The 21,299-nt window shown below is 46.4% G+C and overlaps 1 protein-coding gene and 1 long non-coding RNA gene across 2 annotated transcripts in view; one reads left to right on the top strand and one right to left on the bottom strand.

Moving 5' to 3' along the window:
• Positions 1 to 11,310, top strand: part of Sp2 (Sp2 transcription factor) — a 29,881-nt gene extending 18,571 nt beyond the window's left edge. The window contains exons 3-7 of the mRNA XM_027924677.2: positions 358 to 1,332; positions 5,677 to 5,989; positions 8,130 to 8,304; positions 8,582 to 8,775; positions 10,077 to 11,310. Of these exons, the coding sequence (XP_027780478.2) occupies positions 358 to 1,332; positions 5,677 to 5,989; positions 8,130 to 8,304; positions 8,582 to 8,775; positions 10,077 to 10,177 (1,758 nt within the window). The 3' untranslated portion in view covers positions 10,178 to 11,310. The remainder of the gene's footprint in view (positions 1 to 357; positions 1,333 to 5,676; positions 5,990 to 8,129; positions 8,305 to 8,581; positions 8,776 to 10,076) is intronic.
• On the bottom strand, positions 1,310 to 21,169 carry LOC114083401 (uncharacterized). The gene is made up of 8 exons (XR_011705103.1): positions 20,293 to 21,169; positions 19,541 to 19,666; positions 12,776 to 12,935; positions 12,482 to 12,541; positions 12,122 to 12,260; positions 3,576 to 6,170; positions 3,385 to 3,461; positions 1,310 to 1,521 (listed from the first exon to the last, which is right to left on the bottom strand). It is a non-coding gene; the product is annotated as an uncharacterized lncRNA (long non-coding RNA).
• Positions 21,170 to 21,299: the final 130 nt, after the last annotated feature.

The following is a 21,299-nucleotide window of genomic DNA, read 5'->3' as shown; positions in this document are numbered from 1 at the left end:
TGTCCTTTTCCCCCTCCTTCCTTTGTCAGTGGAACAGTCAGGGATTTCAGGGATTTCTCCTTCCCTATGATGGTGTGATAGAACTCCTTCTGGGACTAAAGAGCATCATTATCCTGGTAAATGTGAGGCTAGCCCACACTGCTAGTTCATCCCACCCAGGGGCTGCTTCTAGGGAATTCCTGAGAAAGTACTGTCCTGCCTTTCCTTACTTGGTTGGCAGAAAAACCAAAGGGATGCTGGTGACACAGGCAGGGAAGAGCACACAGAGGGCTGCCACCTTAGAGGATCATGAAGGGCTGATGCGCAGCCAGCCCCAGGCCTTCTTGTCTCACTCCTTTCCTCTGCTGGTTTTTGCAGGACTCCCAGCCATCTCCTTTGGCCCTGCTTGCTGCAACATGTAGCAAAATTGGCCCTCCAGCTGTTGAAGCTGCTGTGACACCTCCTGCTCCCCCCCAGCCAACACCACGGAAACTGGTCCCTATCAAACCTGCCCCACTTCCTCTGAGTCCTGGCAAAAATAGCTTTGGCATCTTATCCTCCAAAGGAAATATACTTCAGATTCAGGGGTCACAACTGAGCACCTCCTATCCTGGAGGGCAGCTGGTATTCGCTATCCAGAACCCCACCATGATCAACAAAGGGAACCGGTCAAATGCCAATATCCAGTACCAGGCGGTCCCTCAGATTCAGGCAAGCAGTTCCCAGACCATCCAGGTGCAGCCCAATCTCACCAACCAGATCCAGATCATCCCAGGCACCAACCAGGCCATCATCACCCCTTCGTCGTCCAGTCACAAGCCTGTCCCCATCAAGCCAGCCCCTGTCCAGAAGTCAAGTGCAACCACCACCCCTGTGCAGAGTGGGGCCAACGTGGTAAAGCTGACAGGTGGAGGTGGCAACGTGACGCTCACCCTGCCCGTCAACAACCTTATGAACGCGAGTGACACTGGGGCAGCCACTCAGCTCCTCACTGAAAGCCCTCCCACCCCTCTGTCTAAGACTAACAAGAAAGCCAGGAAGAAGAGCCTTCCTGCTTCCCAGCCATCTGTGGCTATGGCTGAGCAGGTGGAGACGGTACTGATTGAGACCACTGCAGACAACATCATCCAGGCAGGAAACAACCTGCTGATTGTTCAGAGCCCTGGGGGTGGCCAGCCAGCTGTGGTCCAGCAGGTCCAGGTGGTGCCGCCCAAGGCCGAGCAACAGCAGGTGGTGCAGATCCCCCAGCAGGCTCTGCGGGTAGTGCAGGCTGCATCTGCCACCCTCCCCACCGTCCCCCAGAAGCCCTCCCAGAACTTTCAGATCCAGACGGCTGAGTCAACACCTACTCAGGTACCATACACCCTCTGCCCTGCCTCCCTTTTCTCCTCTGATTACCCCTCAGCTTGCTTTTGAAGGAGAGGTAGGTCATCTCCTGATTTGATCTGGGTGTTGGAATCAATAGCATTTGGGTGGGCAGGAAGTGGCCATTTCTGTATGACAAACAAGCTCTCTTCAGATCTTGGACCAAGTACTGCTTATCTATAGAAAGCAGATGAAATGAAGTTTTATTTTGATCCTTTTTTTTTTTTTAATATCTTTATATTTGTTTGTGGTGCTGAGGATCAATCCTAGTGCCTCATAGGTGCTAGGCGAGCGCTCTACCACTTGAGCCACAACCCCAGCCCCCTGATCCTTTTTCTTTATGGGGAATATTTTTGGGGATGGGTAGGAGACAAATGTATATCTTTTAATAATAAAGCTGACTTCTTATTATAGAATTACATAGGACAGCAAAAATGAAAATTTCTAGTCAGAACCATAGAATCTGATGTAAAGTAACAATGAGAAATGTGCTAATCACTGTTAATTATAAATAATAATTAATAATAATAATAGGAGCAGTCTAGTTTTACAGCAGGAACATTTAGGTTAAATTCATCTAGGATTTTGAATTCAACAAGCATGTTTTCTTCTTTTACATTTCTTATGGTTGTCTAAGCTGGGCGTGGAGGCACTCTCCTACAATTCTAGCTACTTGGGGGCTGAGGCAGGAGAATGAAAAGTTGGAGGCTAGCCTCAACAACTGAATGAGATTTTGTCTCAAAATAAAAAAGGGCTGGGCATATCGGTGCACATGCCAGCCTCAGCAACTTACTGAGGCCCCAAGCAGCTTAGCAAGACCCTCTCTCAGTGGCTCAGTGGTCGAGGACCCCTGGGTTTAAACCCCAAGACTACCAAGAAAAAAAAAAGTGCTCAATTATTCCAAATCTCTTTGGCTCTGTGAGGCAAATTTTACTCTTTGTGCATGCTTCCAGAGATTGTGCCCATGTTGCAGATGGAGAACTGGGAACTCAGAGATGTTAGAAAGTACCCAAAATTTCTTGGGGTGTGACAAGCACCAGGATTCAAATCAGAATTTTCTGATCTTTTCTGTTCCTCTTTCTCCTTTTCATTTTTGTAGTACTGGGGATTGAACGTAGGAGTGCTCTACCACTGAGCTACATCCCTAGACCTTTTTTAATATTTTATTTAGAAAAAGGGTCTCACTGAGTTGCTTAGGGCCTCACTAAGTTGCTGAAGTTGGCTTTGAACTTTCGATCCTTCTGCCTCAGCCTCCTAAGGTGCTGGGATTACAGGCAAGCACCACGCACCTGGGCCTAGATATTTTTATTTTTTATTTTGAGACAGGATCTCAACTCGGTGAAGTTGTCTTTGAACTTGGCAGTCTTCCTGTCTCAGCCTCCCAAATAGCTGAGTATGGGCATTCATCACCATGCCTGTCCTCAACTCAGATTTCTAACTTTAAACCCCACACTTTTCCATTCTCCACCTTGACTCTGTGTAGTAGATGCTACCATTAAAATTGATGATGGGTTGTTGTTTTTTTTTAATATAGAAAATTAGTTCCTGCCATTGAGGAATTTGTAATCCAGATACCTGTAGAGCTGGTCACAGTGGCACACACCTGTAATCTCAGCAGCTTGGGAGGCTGAGGCAAGAGGATTGCAAATTCAAAGCCAGCCTCAGCAACTTAGTGAGGCTCTAAGTGACTTAGCAAGACCCTGTCTCAAAAAAGGGTGGTGGTGCTGAGGGTGTGATTCAGTAGTTAAGCACCCCTGGTCTCGATCCCTGGTACCAAAAAAATAAAATAAAGATGGCTGTAGAGAGAGGACCACATTAGTAACAGTGTGATCTCCTGGATAGAGAAGAAATGCCTTTGAATTTGAGCTGGGGACATGGAAGTCATACAAGAGGAAATCTGAGGCCTTCCTTAGAATTTCTACTTCCTTCTGGTGTGTATTATATATTGCCAGGTGACTTTTTACAAATTGTTTATTTCACAATATTTAAGATCCTATTATCAGAACTACTTTAAAGGTAAAAAAACTGCTGGATGCACACCTGTAATCACAGATACTTGGGAGGCTGAGACAGGAAGATCATAAGTTTGAGGCCAGTCTAGGCAATCTGGTGAGACCCTGTCTCAAAAGATAAAAAGGACTCATGATATAGCTCAGTGACAGAGCACTCCTGGGTTTAATTCCTAATACTGCAAAAAATAAATAAATAAAAGCGAAGAGCTGAAGCAATACCTGCTCAGGTGTGGTATGCACATCCTCGGCAGTCTCAGTCACCTTTTCTTCATCTTCAGACTGTTGGAGGCAGGACTTAAATCAGATCTTCCTGAAGAAATAATCATACACTTTAGCTATAACAACATCTTTGTCATCATTATTACTTTTGGCATGAGGTCCTGAACCCAGGGGCACTGTCTACTGAGCTACATCCCCAGCCCTTTATGTTATTTTCATTTTGAGACAGGGTCTCACCAAGTTTCCCAGGCTGGCCTCCAACTCCCCAGGCCCTCTGTCAGTGATTGTTTCTGTCTTTGTTTTTCATGATCTTGACAGGGGCACTGGCCAAGTACCCTGTAGAAAGTCCCCTGTCTAAATTTGTCTGATGTTTTTATGATTATTAGACTGAAGTTCTGGGGTTTTGTAATGAATACCAGAGGCAAAGTACCCTTTTCATCACGTTGCAACAGGGGTACAGGACACCCCCTGTGATGTTAGCCCTTGTCCCTTGGTGAAGCTGCCAAAGGTGGTGTTCGCCAGCTGTCTTTACAAGTTGTTACTTTTCCCTTTGTTCTATGGAAATCAGTTGCTAAGTCTGAATTTGTCTCTTTTCCCCATTTATTTACTTATTCAATCATTTATTTATATCACTATGGACTCATGTATATTTTATACTTTGGGTTATAAGCCAGTACTACTTTTTTTTGCTTAAAATTGTTCCAGTTTTGGTCATTGGGAACTCTTTCATGCTGAATCCTGTATACTTTTGACATGTTCTCATCCTTTTTTTTAAATTCAGCTTTTTTGAGGTATTCACACACCATAAAAATCACCCTCTCAAAGTGTCGAGTTCCATGGTCTTTAGTATATTTACAGAGTTGTGCAGCCTTCATCACTTACCATTTCCCCTCCCCTCAGCCTCTGACATCCACTAGTCTATTTCCTGCCTGTGCATTGCCTATTCTGGACATTTCACATGAATGGACTCTACAACAGAAGGTCTTTTGTGACTGGTTTCTTTCACTTAGCATAATCTCCAGGTTCATCCACACTGGAACATCAGGACTTCATTCCTTGATCTTCCCAGCTCCAGCCTAAGAATCAACCATTTCTCTTAGGAGTCCAGGTTCCTCTTCTCGGAGGATGTGACAGCAGTTTTTTAATTCTCTCATTCTCCATCCCATTTATATGTTTTTCAGTATGGACTCATGGATTCCTGTTTTATTCAATGGGTTATAATACATTAATATAACTATTTCAATGTTTAAATTGTCCCAGATTTGATCAGTGGGGTCCCTCGTGCTGGCTTTTCACCTATCCTCACCATGCTGTGGGCATTTCCCTAACTTGCCAGCACAAGCGTCCTGATCTCTTCTTGTACCTTCCCTGCCCCAACCTGGAATTAGCTCTTTCTCTGGGGAGTTCTCATTCCCTTTAAATTAAAAAAAAAAAAAAGATTTTTTTTTTTCAGTTGTAGATGAACACAATACCTTTATTTTTTATGTGCTACTGAGGATCAAACCCAGTGCCTCACACATGCTAGGCAGGCGCTCTACCACTGAGCTACAATGGCAGCTTCTCCCATTCCCTTTAGTGGAGCATTGATTTAGAAGCTGGGGCTTGGGTGCTGGCGTGAGCTTATTGCTACAAAGGTGTTGCTTAGTGGACACAGCTAGGAAGTACACATCAATAGACATGTCTACAGACATAGATAATATATATATATATATATATACACACTTTTTTTTATCTTTGCCAGTCTGGATTGGAGAAAGATTATTTCTTATTTACATGTCTCTTGAGGACTAACATGAATCTGTTTTTCTTTGTCTTGGGGTCACTATCTTCTAATTCTCCAACTCTGAGATTTGGCATTGACATTTTTCTGTGTTAACACAGTAAATTAAAAGTTTGGTTTTAAATCAATAGCCAGCCTTGCTAGCTTAGTACAAGGAGCCCCTTGTTGAACATCAACAGTGTATAAATGTAGATTTGGGCTGTTGGAAGAGAGACTTGGGCTGACAGAGAGGCACTGCCTGTTCTTAATTGGGCAAGGAGATATGAAGGTGCAGGAGCCCTCTTTCCCAGAGCACTTACTTTTTCTCTCTGGCCCCCCCAGGTCTACATCCGCACACCTTCTGGTGAAGTACAGACAGTCCTTGTCCAGGACAGCCCCCCAGCTACAGCTGCAACCACCTCAACCACCACGTGTAGCAGCCCTGCACCCCGGGCTCCCCATCTGAGTGGGACCAGCAAAAAGCACTCAGCTGCAATTCTCCGAAAAGAGCGCCCCTTGCCAAAGATTGCACCCGCTGGGAGCATCATCAGCCTGAATGCTGCACAGCTGGCTGCGGCGGCCCAGGCCATGCAGACCATCAACATCAATGGAGTCCAGGTCCAGGGTGTACCTGTCACCATCACCAACACTGGCGGTGAGGAAACAGGCTTCAGCCACGTGGTTGGCAACAAGGCCTGTGTGCCCAGCACGTGGGAATGAAGCCAGCCTGGGGATTCCCAGTAGCAGCAGTGAGGATACTGCCCATTCTTTGCCCGGTCCTCTGCAGCCTAAGAGCACGTCCATGTGTATCTTCCCAATTGGTTCTTAGAGTAGAGCTGTGAGATAGAGTAAATCACATAGTCTCCATTAGACCTTGAATCTGATGGAAAATTTCCTGGGGTACCCAGATTAATTTGATACAAACTGAGGACATATGTTCAGGGGAGATTCTGAGTAAAGGAAGTCAAAAGCTTCTTAGAAAGGCTGGCATTGAGATTGAGGGTGAGGAAGGAACCCTGGATGGTGAGAAAGCTTGTGCTGTACTTTAGGTCACTGGTGGTATGTATGCTGAGAAAGTGGCCTCAGAAATAATCACAGGAAGAATTGAAGCTACCTAGCAAAAGTGCTTCTTTGCATCCTATATCTGGTTGAAGGGAAAACTTGAAGGTAGCAGGAACTCTGAATCTCCTCTCTTCATCTTTTGTTGGGGTGCTAAGTATTGAACCCAGGGGCACTCTACCACTAAGCTATATCCCCAGCTTTTAATTATTCTTTTAAATGTTTGAGACAGGGTCTAAATTAAATTAGGCCAGTTGTCCTCAACCTTGTGATCCTCCTGCCTCGGCCTTCCATATAGCTGGGATTACAGGTGTGTACCACCATTCCTGGCTCACCTCTTCATCCTTATTGAATTTACAGTACTTTATGCATTTGGTTTTCCCATTTGGGGGCCCCAAAAGAGAGGACAAGGCATCCTAGAGGACTTAATTTTTCCCAGAGCCCATAAAACTATCTTCTCTTACTAACAGAAGTCCCTAGAGACTTTTATCCTAAAAGTAGAGTGGATAATCAACAAGGGCCTAAGGTAGAGGAAACAGGAAGAATGCTCTAAGACAATGCCAGGTAAGACCCTTTGTAACTGGAATCATGTAGGCAATGTCTTTAACTTTTTTTTTTGGTTGCACATGGGATTGAACCCAGTGGAGCTTTACCACTTTATTTTAAATTTTGAGACAAGGTCTCACTAAGTTGCTGAGGCTGGCCTCAAACTTGGCAACCTTCTGCCTCAGTCTCCCAAGTAGCCAGGATTATGCATCTGCTTCATCCACCTGGTTCATGTAGGCAACATCTTTTTTTTTTTAATTAATATTTTTTAGTTATAGATGGATGCAATATCTTTATTTTGTTTATTCATTTTTATGTGGTGCTGAGGATCGAACCCAGTGCCTCACATGTGCAAGGCAAGTGCTCTGCCACTGAGCCACAACCCCAACCCCTGTAGGCAACATCTTAAAAGTGCATTTTTAGTTTGGTACAGTGGCATATGCCTGCAGTTCTAACTACTCTAAGCTGAGGTAGAAAGATCTCAAGTTTGAGACCAGCCTTGGCAACTTAGACCTTGTCTCAAAATTTAAAAGGGCTGGGATGCTAGGTGTGGTGGCACAAACCAGTAATCCCAGCGGCTCAGGAGGTTGAGGCAGGAGGATCACAAGTTCAAAACCAGCCTCAACAACAACTTATGAGGCACTGTCTCAAAAAAAAAAAAATACATATATACACACACACACACACACACACACACACATAAAGGGCTTGGATGTGGCTTTATGGTTAAGTACCCCTGGGTTCAACCCTGGTACCAAAAAAATTTTTAAAAAGGCGAGGCTGGGGTGTAGCTCAGTGGTAAAACTCTTGCTCAGCATGTGTGACATACAGGGTTTAATCCACAGTAATGCAAAAAATAAATACACATAAAAATAAAATAATAATAAAAAGATGAGGTGAGTTGAATGAATTTTGCCTGTGAAGTATGATGGTTCAGGGCAGTGACTCTGAACCTGGGTTCACTTCCGGTTCTACTATCTATTAGCCATGTGACCTTGATATGTTATTTAATGTGGTCTCCTCTTCTCTGAATTGGGGATAATAGTATCTGTTATAGGTTTATCTGAGGTCTCTAACAGGTTCTCAAAAATAGCAGCTGCAGTGATTATCCTTTTGTGCAGAAAGGAAGAACTTTTGACTCAAGGTTTCAGGCTTCCTCTCTGTAAACTGTGGCCTTCTCTTTACCACAGGGCAGCAGCAGCTGACGGTGCAGAATGTTTCTGGAAACAACCTGACCATCAGTGGGCTAAGCCCCACCCAGATACAGCTACAGATGGAGCAGGCCCTGGCCGGAGAGGCCCAGCCTGGGGAGAAGCGGCGCCGCATGGCCTGCACATGTCCCAACTGCAAGGATGGGGAGAAGAGGTAATCCAAGGGTTAGGCCACACCAGCATCCTGGCATGTGCACTGTTCCCCAAGCCCCTCCAGGGGTGCCCAGGGCTTATGCTTAGCTTGTCTTTTTTTTTTTCCCCCAGTACTGAGTATTGAACCAAGGGGCATTTTACCACTGAGCTACACCTTTAGCATTGTTTTTTTGTTTGTTTTTGTCTTTTCTGTGCCTACAACCTTGCTGTATCTTATTTCTGTCCACCTCCTTCCCTTCTTCCCATTCCCTCCACCCCACCCTTAATCCAATTCTCAGGTCTGGAGAGCAAGGCAAGAAGAAGCACGTGTGCCACATCCCAGACTGCGGCAAGACTTTTCGGAAGACATCCTTGCTGCGGGCCCATGTGCGCCTGCACACCGGGGAGCGGCCATTCGTCTGCAACTGGTTCTTCTGTGGAAAGAGGTTCACGAGGAGTGATGAGCTCCAGCGGCACGCTCGCACCCACACAGGTCAGCTCCCGCCTCCCTTCAGCCCTGTTTTGCTGCCCTCGGTGCACCAGCACCCTGGCCTGTCAGGAGCTGCTACATTGAACAAGAGCTACCGACTGTCCAAAGGTTACCCCAGAAATTCTTTGCGGCCATTCCTTAATCGCAGTGTTCCTCCAGAGTGGTATCACTGCATTACATGACCCCAGTGACCTCTGCCACATCTGCATAAAATCACTTAGTGTGCTACACTCTCAGAAGACATTACAGATTACCTGAGTTAATCCCGGTAAGGACACTCTGGGAGGTACTTTGATAATGTCCATCTTACTGAGGCCTGGAGAGGCGGCCAGGTCACCTAGCTAATGACAGGCAGAGCCAGGTTCAAACCCAGGCTCTCTGGCTCCTAAGTCCATTTCTTTCTCTCTTTCTTTTTTTTTTTTTTTTAAATCTTTTTATAGTTGTAAATGGACAGAATGCCTTTATTTTATTTGTTTCTTTTTATGTGGTGCTGAGGATTGAGCCCATGCCTGAAGACTGAACACATGCTAGGCAAGCTCTGCCACTGAGCGACAGCCCCAGCCCCCAGGTCCATTTCTTAATCACTATTCCATGCTGTCCTCCTGTTGTTATTTACATAATGATTTTCCTTAAATTGTTTATCTGTTTTACTCATTTATTTCCTAAGCAATATTGTTTTTTGTATTGTAGGTTTGATATCACATGTTTGAATGTACTGGCAAATAATGCAAAACTATTAGAAAAATGCTATAGTGAATGCCCCAGTGAGCAGACAGACCCCTTGTACTGGGACTGGGGTAGGGGACTTGTGACCCAAAGCTCCTGGCCAGGGTGGTGGGACAGACGCAGAAGAGTAAACACTTCACTGAACAGTGGCTGACCTGGCCGGGGTCAGTGTGCTTCAGGTCAGTAAGTGCTCAGGGCTGGTGAGGTCAGAGTGGAGTGGGGCCTTCCTGTGAGGGAAGGTGTTGATGCAGGTGTAAAGCCCAAGGAACACAGATCAGAACAAAGCAGGCAGGCAGTCCCACAAGAGAAGACTGCAGGGGCTCAGGGTGAACATCTTGGGCAAAGATAAGGAAGAGAACATAGGAGACTGGAGAGGTCAGATGGGGCAGGGAAGTGAGGACGGATCAGAGTGTAGAGCAGCAGATGGCAGGGAGAAAATATCTGAGCAAGAGGTGGACAGAACATGGCAACGAGGCCATGACAGCTTTACCAGGGGCCCCTCATGTACTCCCTTCTTTTTGGGGTACCACAGTGTTTGCACATGGGCTCCACATGTGATGGACATCTCCTCTTCCCAGGGGACAAACGCTTCGAGTGTGCCCAGTGTCAGAAGCGCTTCATGAGAAGTGACCACCTCACCAAGCATTACAAGACCCACCTGGTCACGAAGAACTTATAAGGCCAACTGAGACAGGAGGACCTGAAGACACAACTCCCCCATCTGTCCTGCCTGGGCCCCTAGTGAACAGGTGCCCACAGCTGCCCTCAGCCCCGCTGCTGTTCTGTGGCTGTGTCCCCACAGGAAGGGGCTCTGCTCCCTGTGCTCTCCTTCTGAAGCCCCTTGGCTCCGCCCTGGCCCTTCCTTCCCACCATGAGCTCCCGTCCTGCCCAGACCATGGACACTGGCCATGCCCAATGAGACGTTCTAAACCAGGACGCGTGGGAACCCTTATTTCCAAAGGAAAAACGCATTTCACTCCGTCGAGGAGCAAAGTGAGCCCGCCCCTGCCCTGTTCCCTGCCTCCAACACTCCCAACACTGCCGGAGTCCCACCGTGCCATGCCCCCCAACTCCTGTGCCTCCTTGCCCCCACCCACCCACTAGGGATGCCCTGGTGCCTGGCACCCAGCCTCCCACTGGCACCCACCTCTGCAGAGGCTCAGGAGCCACCTCCACTCCACTGCCCAGCCCTGCCTCGGCTCTCCTCCAGACATTCCAACTTCCCATTCAAACATCAGACACCCGTGGACTCCTCTCTGCACCCCTTTTTCTATGGAGAACGTTGCCTTATATTCTCTACTTCAGATGATGAACACTGTGTATTGTGTGTGCTTTAAGGACGTTTTATTTAATTGCTCCCTTCTTCCTTTCCTTCGTAACCACCTCCCCCCATGCCTGCTTTCAGTTTAGGGTTTTGGGGGGCGATGATGAGCATATGAATTTTTTTCTCACTCTAGCAATTCTCTTTTCTAAGTGACACAGCATTTCAACTCAAAAACACCTCCATCCTGAACCTCCTCCCTCCCCCTCATCTCACCTGCCCCACCCAAGCTCAACTGTGTACAGTGTATATTGTATAATAGACGATTGTGTCTACTACATGTTTTAAAAAACATATTGCTTGTTATTTTTGAGGCTTTTAAATTAAACAAAAATCCAACTTTATTTTTAGTTGTAACTGCTTGAGGTATGTTTTATGAATTAAGTGACAGATTTGTTATCCTTTATTAACAATGTACTCTGTTGGTCAGTGCTGGGCTGACAAAAATTTTTTCTTGCTAATAAATTTAGTTGCCTGAGGCAAAATCTGCACCTTGGCAGTTTGGCTTCCTTTCTGTTTTACCTTGGAGGGCTCAGAGAAGGACTCCAGAGGAGGGAGCCTTTGTCTCTCAGAGCGATCCACACCTGGACCAAGATAGAACCCTGCCTAGGGGCTGCAGCCATATGTGCTTCACAGTGAAGTCCCCAGAGCGTCTCCAGGGACCTTCTCAGAGGCCAGGGCCCACCTAGTGTTTGTTTGTTTTTTTTCCACAAGCCAGTATTGCTTCTGCCACAGAGACAAGTTACAGCAGGCACTCCCTCAGCCAGCAAGCTGACTCCCCCACAACTCCCAGGCCCTGGAGGGGAGGGCTTTGGCCTCATAGCCCATAATAAGTTTAGGGAGAAGAGCCAAGGGACTTTGGCTTAGCCACTTCCAAAAGGCTCAGAGTCTGGAAAAAACAGTTTCCCAAGGACTCAGGGCCCTTCCTAAGGCACAGGACCAGGCAGATTCCTCAGAGGGCCCAGCAGCTAGAGGCCTGTGAGCCCAGCTTTTCCTAAAAGGACCCTGGCTGGCCAGGTTCTGTTTTTCTTCTGTCCCCTTGTCCAGCATCCCAGGGAGGGCAGTCAGTTGATGGACACCTTTTGGTTTTACAGATCTGAAGTTTTGGTGGGGATTTTTTTTTTTTTTTTTTTTTTTTTTTTTGAGGGGGGAGGCAGGAAGTCCAGGGTTGTGGTATTATGCAGGTAAAGGTCAGAGCTGATATTTAAGCCTCTTTGGGGCCTGAAGAGCAGAGCATCTGGGGCTGAAGGGAAAGGCGAGTCATCTCAAGCACGCAGAGAACAGAATGTGCTTTTTACTCACCCTCAGGACACCCAGGGTGGCGGTCCTGTTCAGGAGTGGTGAGGCTCATTCTCACTGCCCTGTCCTCTTGCCTTTGTTGCCAGCTACCTGCATTGCTACAAAACAGCTTTTCTTTTAGTGCCAGTTGACCTGCACAGGACTAAAAAAATAAAAAGGACAAGGATCTTAGATGGATCCAGGTTCTCTGCCTTTGCTCACTTGTCAGCAGGTAGGGAGACCCTTCCCATTACATTCAATTCTCAGGGCAAAATACTAGAAGAGCAGCTGAATGGACCCTGGCAGAGAACCTCTTCCTCAGCCCATCAGCCCTGCATCTCATTGCTGCTCTGACAACCGGGGGAAGGCGTGAGGTACACTTACCTATCCCCTATGTGTGGGTGGCACAGCTGGAAAACTGCCTTGCATGCTCTGAATGAGGGGCTGGTGGAGAGAAGGGATGTATTAACCAACTGGCTCCTTTCTGCCACACGTTCTTGATTTTGCTCTTAGGCACAAAGAATTACTGTTCCTGGGAGTGGATTCCAAGGCTGGTGCCTTATGCTTTCTGTGAAGAAACTGACCTGACACCTTGGCATCCTTTAGAGATGAGCTGTGATCTAGGAACTCTCCCCCACCTCCCTCCCTCCCTTGAAGGCTGATTCCTTCCTACCCTACCTCATTCCAGTCTCTTCTAATCAGACCTTCCTTCTGGGGCATTCTTCAGGCCCGCGAGGCCGTTGGGGTGGGGGGCTTCTTCTCTAGTTGTCACGTGTTTCAATTAAACACTAGCCCACTGCACTCAGTGGCTTCGGGACCAGAGGGAAACCATTTTCAACTGTAAGGAAAACAGAGCAAGCACCATGGCAAATGAAATATTGGGGAGTACATGACTATGACACTGGGACACACAGGGCTGGGGATGTAGCTCAGTAGCAGAGTGCCTGCCTAGCATGTCCAGGGCCCTGGGTTTGATTCCCAGCACTGAAACAAAAACCAAAAACTGGGACACACACTCCACCAACTGGGTGTCCCTACTTGGCTTTGGCCAGTTGGTGCTGTGCAAGAATGCCACGTCTGTTGACTTTTGTAAGAGAAACTAGAAATGTGGAGTGCTATGGTTTGGATCCTGCACATCTCAAAAGGTCCATGTGTTTAAAGCCTGGTCCAGCCTATGGTGCCATTGGGAGGTGTGGACCTGGAGGAGGTCAGCTCATTGGCGCATGGCCTTGAAGGGAATATTGGCACTCCAGCCCCTCCTTTTCCTGTCTTTCCTTCCTAGCCACAGAAAGTAAGCAGCTTCATCACGCATTTCCACCATGATCTACTGCCTCCCCACAGGCCTAAAAGCAACAGAGCCAACCAACCATGGACTGAAACCTCCAAAACTAAGCTGAAATATAAACCTCTCCTTTTTCTTTCTTTCTTCCCAACCCCCAGTACTGGGGACCGAACCCAAGGGCACTCTACACCACTGAGTTGAAATCCTAGCCCTCCCACCTTTTTTTTTTTTTTTTTTTTTTGGTGCTGGGGATTGAACTCAGGAGTGCTTTATCACTAAGCTACATTCCCAATCCTTTTTATTTTATTTTATTTTTTTTGACACAGGGTCTTACTAAGTTGCTAAAGCTAGCCTCAAACCTGCAATCCTCCTGCCTCAGCCTCCCATCCGCAACAACCTTCCTCTTATCTCGGGCATTCTGTTAGGTGCAATATTGGAAAGCTGACTTAAAACACAGAGTTTTGTGTGAAGTCTCCAAATCTTTAAATGTTGGCTCAATTGTTTAAAAATACAGCAGGAGGGCTGGGGTTGTGGCTTGGTGGTAGAGAACTTGCCTAGCATGTGTGAGGTATGGGTTTGATCCTCAGCACCACATATAAATAAAGGTCCATCAAAGACTAAAAAAACATTTTAAAAAGAATACAGCAGGAGGGCTGGGGATGTGGCTCAAGCGGTAGCGCGCTCGACTGGCATGTGTGCGGCCCGGGTTTGATCCTCAGCACCACATACAAACGAAGATGTTGTGTCTGCCAATAACTAAACAATAAATATTTAAAAAAAAAAAAAAAGAATACAGCAGGAGCTAGGCACAGTAGTAATGCCTATAATCCCAGGACTCAGAAGGCTGAGACAGGAAGATGGCAAATTTGAGGCCAATCTTAGTAATATAGCGAGAAATTCAATTAAAAGGGCCCAAAATAAAAAGACTGAGTAGGGATGGAGCTCAGGAGTACAGTACTCCTGGGTTCAATCCCCAGTATGGCAAAAAAAAAAAAAAAATCATGGACTGGTAAGGTCATAGCAAGGGGACACCCTGGCCTCCCCAGGGATGGACAAGATTTGAGTTCAGGAAACAGTCCTATTTCAGATCCTAATAGACACACACACACACACACACACACACACACACAGAGTCAGGCTAGTAGCATCTTCCTTAACCACAGGCAAAAGGGAATATGGCAGAGGCTTTGCAGTCTACACAGTTCTGCAAACTACCCCACCCCACCCAAGGCCAACCCGACCTTCAGTTTGTCTCCAACCAGATTTGCTGTATCATTCCCAGAGTGATGTGGATCCCTCTCTCTCCACATTCCATACCCATTCTTTTTTCTTTTTGGTACCAGGAATTGAACGCAGGGCGCTTAGCCACTGAGCCACATCCCAAGCAGGGATTAGAAACAGGTCTCACTGAGTTGCTTAGGGCCTTGCTAAATTGCTGAGGCTGAGCCTTGAACTCACGATCCTCCTACCTCAACCTCTGGGATTAGAGTTGTGAGCCACCTTGCCAGCTCCATACCCATTCTTAAGTGTGTGTGTCAGGGGATGTAGACAACAGAGCTCAAAGACTGAGACCTAGAGACTAAGAGGACAAGACCACCAAATGCAATATGAGAACAGACTGGATCTCAGAAGAGGAAAAGGACTTTAGTTGGGGGTAGGGGCAAAATTCAAATAAAGCCTATGAATCACTGTTAATTTCTTGTTTTTGGTAACTGTGCTATGGTTAGTAAGCTCTTTATTTTAGAAGAAGCTGGGTGAAGGGTATATGGAAAATCTTTGTACTATATGTGTAATTTTTCAGTAAATCTAAAATTGCCTCAAAAATTTTAAAAATTAAAAAAAAATTTTTTACTTAAGTCAAGAAATGGAGTACAGCCAGGCACAGTGGTGTGTCCTGTAATCTCAATGACTTGGAAAGCTGAGGCAAGAGGATTGTGAGTTTGAGGCCCACCTCAACAAGGCCCTAAGCAACTTAGAGAGACCCTATCTCAAAATAAAAAATAAAAAGGGCCAGGTGTGGTTCACCTAAAACTAAAATATAAATGTTAAAAAAAAAAAAAGTTCACACACCTGTAATCCCAGCAACTCAGGAGGCTGAGGCAGGAGGATCACAAGTTCAAAGCCAGCCTCAGCAACTTAGAGAGGCCCTAAGCAACTTAGTGAGCCTGACTCAATATAAAAAAAAAACTTTAAAAGTGCTGGAGATGTGGCTCAGTGGTTAGGTGCCCCTGGGTTAAATCCCTAGCACCAAAAGTAACTAAACAAATGAATAAATAAATAAATAAATAAAAATAAAAAATAAAAAGGACGGGGGATGTGGCCCAAGGGTTAAGTACCCCGAGTTCAATCCCTGACAGCACCCCCCCCCAAAAAAAAAAAAAAAGAAAGAAAGAAATGGAATGCAACATACAAGTGAAAATCAAAGCAGGTGGAACAAGATCATGCAACCAGTTTCACAATCAGAGTGGTCAACACTCCCTGTGGAGAGTGGGCTAGTGTAATGGGTGACTAGGATCCAGAGATTCTGGAGACTGAGGCATGGGCACCTGCTATGGGCAGAGCTTGCCAGCCACAGCCCACCTTCATGCTGCCCCTTGCCCAGCCCTCACAAGGAGCCACCGGTAGCATCTCAGGCACCCCCTGGATCCGTCAGGGGGCTTATAACTAATGTAACATAGATTCTAGGGACCCTAATTTGGGCTGAGATCTTACATAGTTCAGAGACAATATATGATTTGACTGAAGTCTTTGGGGCTGGGGTGAAGCCACACATGCCTGGCATGTGTGAAGCTCTGGGTTTGATCCTCAGCACCACATACAAATAAACAAATAAAATAAAGGTATTGTATCCATCTGTCCATCTACAACTAAAAAACTAAATTAATTAATTGAAAATAAAAAGAAAGCCAGGCGCAGTGGCCCACATCTGTAATCCTAATGCTCGGGAGGCTGAGGCAGGAGGATCACGAGTTCAAAGCCAGCCTCAGCAAAGGTGTGGTGCTAAAGCAGCTCAGTGAGACCCTGTCTCTAACTAAAATACAAAATAGGACTGGGGACGTGGCTCAGTGGTCAAAAACTCCTGAATTCAATCACTAGTATCCTCCTGCCCCCCTCTCCCGGAAAATGCAAATCATAACAATTTGGAAAACCCTTTTAGTCCTGGATATGTCTACTGTGACAATTAAGACACTGTCTTGAATGCTCAAAAAAAAAAAAAATACAGGATAAACATATGTGGTTTTCTAAGAAACAAATTTAAAAAGGAAGGAAGGAAGGAAGCAGAGTAATCTCAGGACAGGTGACAGTTGGGTTTCCTAGGTGAACAGGCACTCGGGGAGTAGAAGAGGTAAGAGGTGCTGGGAAAAGGAATCAATGAATAGAGCCATGGATGAGAAAAAAAGCAAACCACCAGTGGGCTACCACAGGCACTCAGGGCTTGGAGAGGGGGATTAGAAACCTGCTCACAGAGATCTTGGGCCAAGAGGAAATGAGAACTGACACAGGGCAGGCCAAGTGCCAAGAGAGACCAGGATTTCCCAAAGGAAAAGCCGCCAGGTCCCATCTTCTGGGCCTGCCTGAAAACCCATCTCGTGGCCTCCATCTACTGCCTGGGGCCCCCACTAATTACCAAAGCAGCTGGTCCAGGGACTGAGACTGACGTAATTCATTAGGCCTTTGAAAACTTAACATCCCTCCCATCAACGAACACTTTCTCACTGTTTGTTGCTGCCTAGCCCCCAACTGTACAGAGAGGCTTAACAAGAGCAATTTATGCATAATCGTTACAGATCAGCATTTCCTGAGCACACCCTATTGGCTGGGATTTTGAGAAAGAGCCAGAGAAAGTAAGAGATGTGATCTCTCCCGTGAAGCAGCTCCCACTCTGATCCCTAATATCAGTCCCACGAATGAACACTACAGAATGGATGTGGGAGGCAATCTGGGAGCACGTGGAGGGTTAACCGCCAAGTACCACAGGCAGAGCATGGATAAGGCTCAGCCTCCTCTCATCCCACAGTGGGCTTCAGAGGACCCAGTCCCCTCTGAGCTCTTGATAACCTACTCAGAGCTCAGGCACCAGCTAGCAAGGAACCAAGCACCCACCATTCTGTGTGTCCTGGTGTGGCTACCTCTGAGGCTCCAAGGTAAGTTCACCGCAAGGATAAGAAATATCCTGAGCCCCCCCAGGCCTCCAACCCTGTGCCGGTCATGCTGCTGGCAAGTTGAGTCTCTATTTCATCATTACAGTCTGGACCTCTCCCCTTCCCCACAGTGCTTAACATTCCCACGTCCTCTCCCTTCTTCTCAGACATTCTCATCTTCCCTATAGCTTCAAGTGCCACCTCAGAGGCTCATGATGCCTAAATCGGTCCAGTTTCATGAAGTGATGGCTTCTTCATGAACAAAAACTTTTGCTCTGTTAGACATGAAGTAGCTGCTCATTTAAAGATTTACCTCTTGCCTCCTGGTTCCTGACTGTAACTTCTCACCTCTGCCCTTCACAAGGCTATATTTCTTCAGCAAACATCTCATTAGTCCCTGTATCTCCACTTGTGACATAGTGCCTGACCTCTCCCCTAAGCTCCAGACTCTACTATTTAACCTAATCAAACATGGGTGTCTTTCACAGATATGATAAGGAATTCATCTTTCCCCACAAACTCCCTTCTCCAACACGCCCCAATGAATTAGCAGCACCACCCATGTTGCCAAAAACCAGTGAGTGATCTCTCCTCTCCACACTCCCTCCCAACATTCATGCATCAGCCATGCCCGCCCCAGTGTCCACCTCGACTACACTGAGCAGCATCTCCCTGTCACCAGTCTTACCCTGCCTTGTCAATTATCCACTTGGTCACCAGAGGCAGGTTCCCAAACATAAATCCAATCAATAAAATAAAACAGAAACCTAGTAATCCCATCAGATAAGTAGAGGAAAAACAAGGTTTAAGAAAATAAATGCAGGGCTGGGGATGTGGCTCAAGTGGTAGCGCGCTTGCCTGGCATGCGTGCAGCCCGGGTTCGATCCTCAGCACCACATACAAACAAAGATGTTGTGTCCGCTGAAAACTAAAAATAAATAAATAAATATTAAAAAAAAAAAGAAAATAAATGCAAAAGCATTAGAAAAAAACAGGCAAGACATAGTTCCCAACACACAGACTTTTTTGTTTCATATTGAGAAACCAGTATTACTCTCTGTATAATGAAGTTTTGCAATTTTTTTTCTATTCACTTCAGCCTTTCGCAAGAAAGGATTAATAATATTACAAAGTGTGGGGATATGGCAAAGTGTTAAAGAAAATGCAGTACCAGCCTGGCATGTGTGCATGCCCATAACCCCAGCAACTCAAGGGGCTGAAAGGTAGGAGGATTAAAAGCTCAAGGCCAGCCTGGACAATTTGATGAGACCCCGTCTCCAAATAAAAAGAGCTGGGGATGTAGCTTGATGGTAGAACGAGTGCCCTTGGGTTCAATAACTATACCCCCCCCCCCAAAAAAAAAAAAGAAGAAGAAGAAGAAGAGAAAGAGAAAAAGCAGCACCAATAAAAAATTCATTTCTCCCACTCAGAAAACTCTTGCCAGGGGTTGCATAAGTAGCAGTCACAGCCAGCAGCCAGGCTGCTGAGTGATCCAGACACCAAATCCAACTAAACAGAAAAGCGCAACACAAGCCTACTTACTATCTTCAAGACAAAGGGGGAAATTTTTTTAAAAAGGGAATGAGCCGTGAATTTCCTCGATAATTGCCAAGGAAGAGAGAGGCTGTCAGAATCTAGCCCTTTTTTCTCTCCATCTGGTCTTAAAATAAATAATAAATAATCAGAATTAGACTCTAGTTCAATATAGAATCATTGTGTATTAAAAGCATGGCTCATGATGGGCGTGGTGGCACATGCCTATAATTCAAGGCCTGCTTCAGCAATTTAGCCAAACTTTTATCAAAAAATAAAAAGGGTTGGGAATGTATCTCAGTGGTAGAGCACCCCTAGGTTTCATTTCCAGTACAGGAAAAAAAAAAAAAAAGCCCGGCCCTCACCACCTTCGTGCGGAGTCTTCCAGCACCCAACACAGGGCTCTGCCGGCTCATTTGGCTTGTTTCTGACTGCCAGGCTCCAGCAGCAGTCCTCCCATTCCCCAGGTGTCATGCCTTTACTCACCATCTTCCCTCTTCCTGAATGCCTGTTCCATTGTCCATGTGGCAAACACTTGTTAAGAAAATTCCAACATCTGCTCGCTTTATGAGGCTTCTGGACTGTCTGTCCCCTTGTTTTGCTTCCCTTTATCTAATGGAAACATCTGTTAAATACCTGCAACTATTCTACTGTTCAGGGGATTAAATCCTGAGCTATGTCTCCTGGCCCCTCCTACTTTTTATTTTGAGACAGGGTCTTGCTCAACTGCCCAGACTGGCCTTGAACTTGCAAACCTCCAGCTTCAACCTGCAGAGTAGCTGGAATTACAGGCATGTGCCACCATCCGTGCCCTGCAGTTCTTGACTTTTAAGCAAACTACACAAATAATCTTAATCTTGGTGCCCATTAGAATCCAGATCCAGGGTAGCAATAGCCCAGGAGTGCAAAAAGAGCATGGCCCCATGAAGGACACTAATTATTGCTTACAGGGTTCACATGCAGGGGCTTGGGGGTTGGGGAAGACATTTGGAAAGGCAACTTCAACAAGAAAGTAAGTCTAGTCAACAATCTAGATGGAATCAAAAATCAACAATCATGATGGAATCAAAAAATCTAACCAGTGGAGACTCCAAAGATTAAATCAAATCTTGAGACGGTCTAATTTCTTTGCAGAAAATGTGTCTTCCAGATTCTATATGGCTCAAGCCATGAATATATATATAAAGGTTGACAGGTATCCAGTGCAGACACCCAGGCAGACCGGGAGTCCCTCTTACCTGGCACAGTCCTAGGGGCCTGCCTAGATGGCTCTTGCAGCAACCTTCCAGATGATGGCGGCCTCAACCCCACGCTGCCCCAGGCAGGTCAAAGCTGGGATGAGCATTGGCAGGTTTCCCATTTCTCAGTCTTATGTACAAAGCCTGGAAGTGGCTTTGTACAGTCACCTGCTCCCCTATATCCTTGGATATTGCTGGCATTGACCTAAGGACTATCCTTACTACCTAGGAAAGGCAAAATGTGAAAAACGGGAAACAGCCAAGATGGGAGAGGCCTGGGAGAGGTGGGAAAGTGACAACCTCTCATCTAACAGAACACTGGCTAGTATAAACTTTGGTGCAATTGGACAGGGTATCATTGTTTATGGTATCATGGAAAAAAGACAGCAGAATTGAGATATGAGGCAGGAGGAAGGGAGATCAGAGCTGGAAGAGGTAGAGGGGTCTGATCTTGGATGGTTTGACCCCAAATTTCCCTCTTTTTCTTTCCCATTAAGTGGTCTCCCTTCTCATCCCAGTCTCTTCCAGACCCCAGTGCACCTCCCCAGACCTCAGAGTTCTAGCCCCCATCCCCACTGCATAGCAAGTGTATGATCCATAAAAGTTATTTCAACCTCTCCCACTCTCAAGTCACAATTTTCCTCCAATCAGACTGCCCCTTTCTCTGTGTGTCCCAATTCACCTTGCCTCGGAGTCAGATCCCTAATTCCATTTTCCATTTTTTTCTTTCCCAGTCCACCAACCTCCCCTCCTAGGTGGTACTTCCTGCCCAAAACTGGCTTCCAGTTACCTACGATGGGGCTCCCACTTATTACTGGCCACTCTCCTTAAGCCCCCAGGGGCTCCTCCCCCGATCCCCACCTGAGCTACTGCAGTACCTATACCTTTAACAAACCTCCACGTGCGTGTTAACGGCGGTGACAGCATTTCCTTGTCTCTCTGCTCCCGCCCCCGGAGGCGCTGCCCATTGGGCCCTGGGTTCCTCTCTTCGCTCTCTAATTGGCCAT

The sequence above is a fragment of the Marmota flaviventris genome, chromosome 17 (genome assembly GCF_047511675.1).
Source record: "Marmota flaviventris isolate mMarFla1 chromosome 17, mMarFla1.hap1, whole genome shotgun sequence".
Classification (NCBI taxonomy): Eukaryota; Metazoa; Chordata; class Mammalia; order Rodentia; family Sciuridae; genus Marmota; species Marmota flaviventris.
The sequence above is the reverse complement of the archived record's forward strand: the minus strand, read 5'-3'. Positions and strand labels throughout refer to the sequence as shown.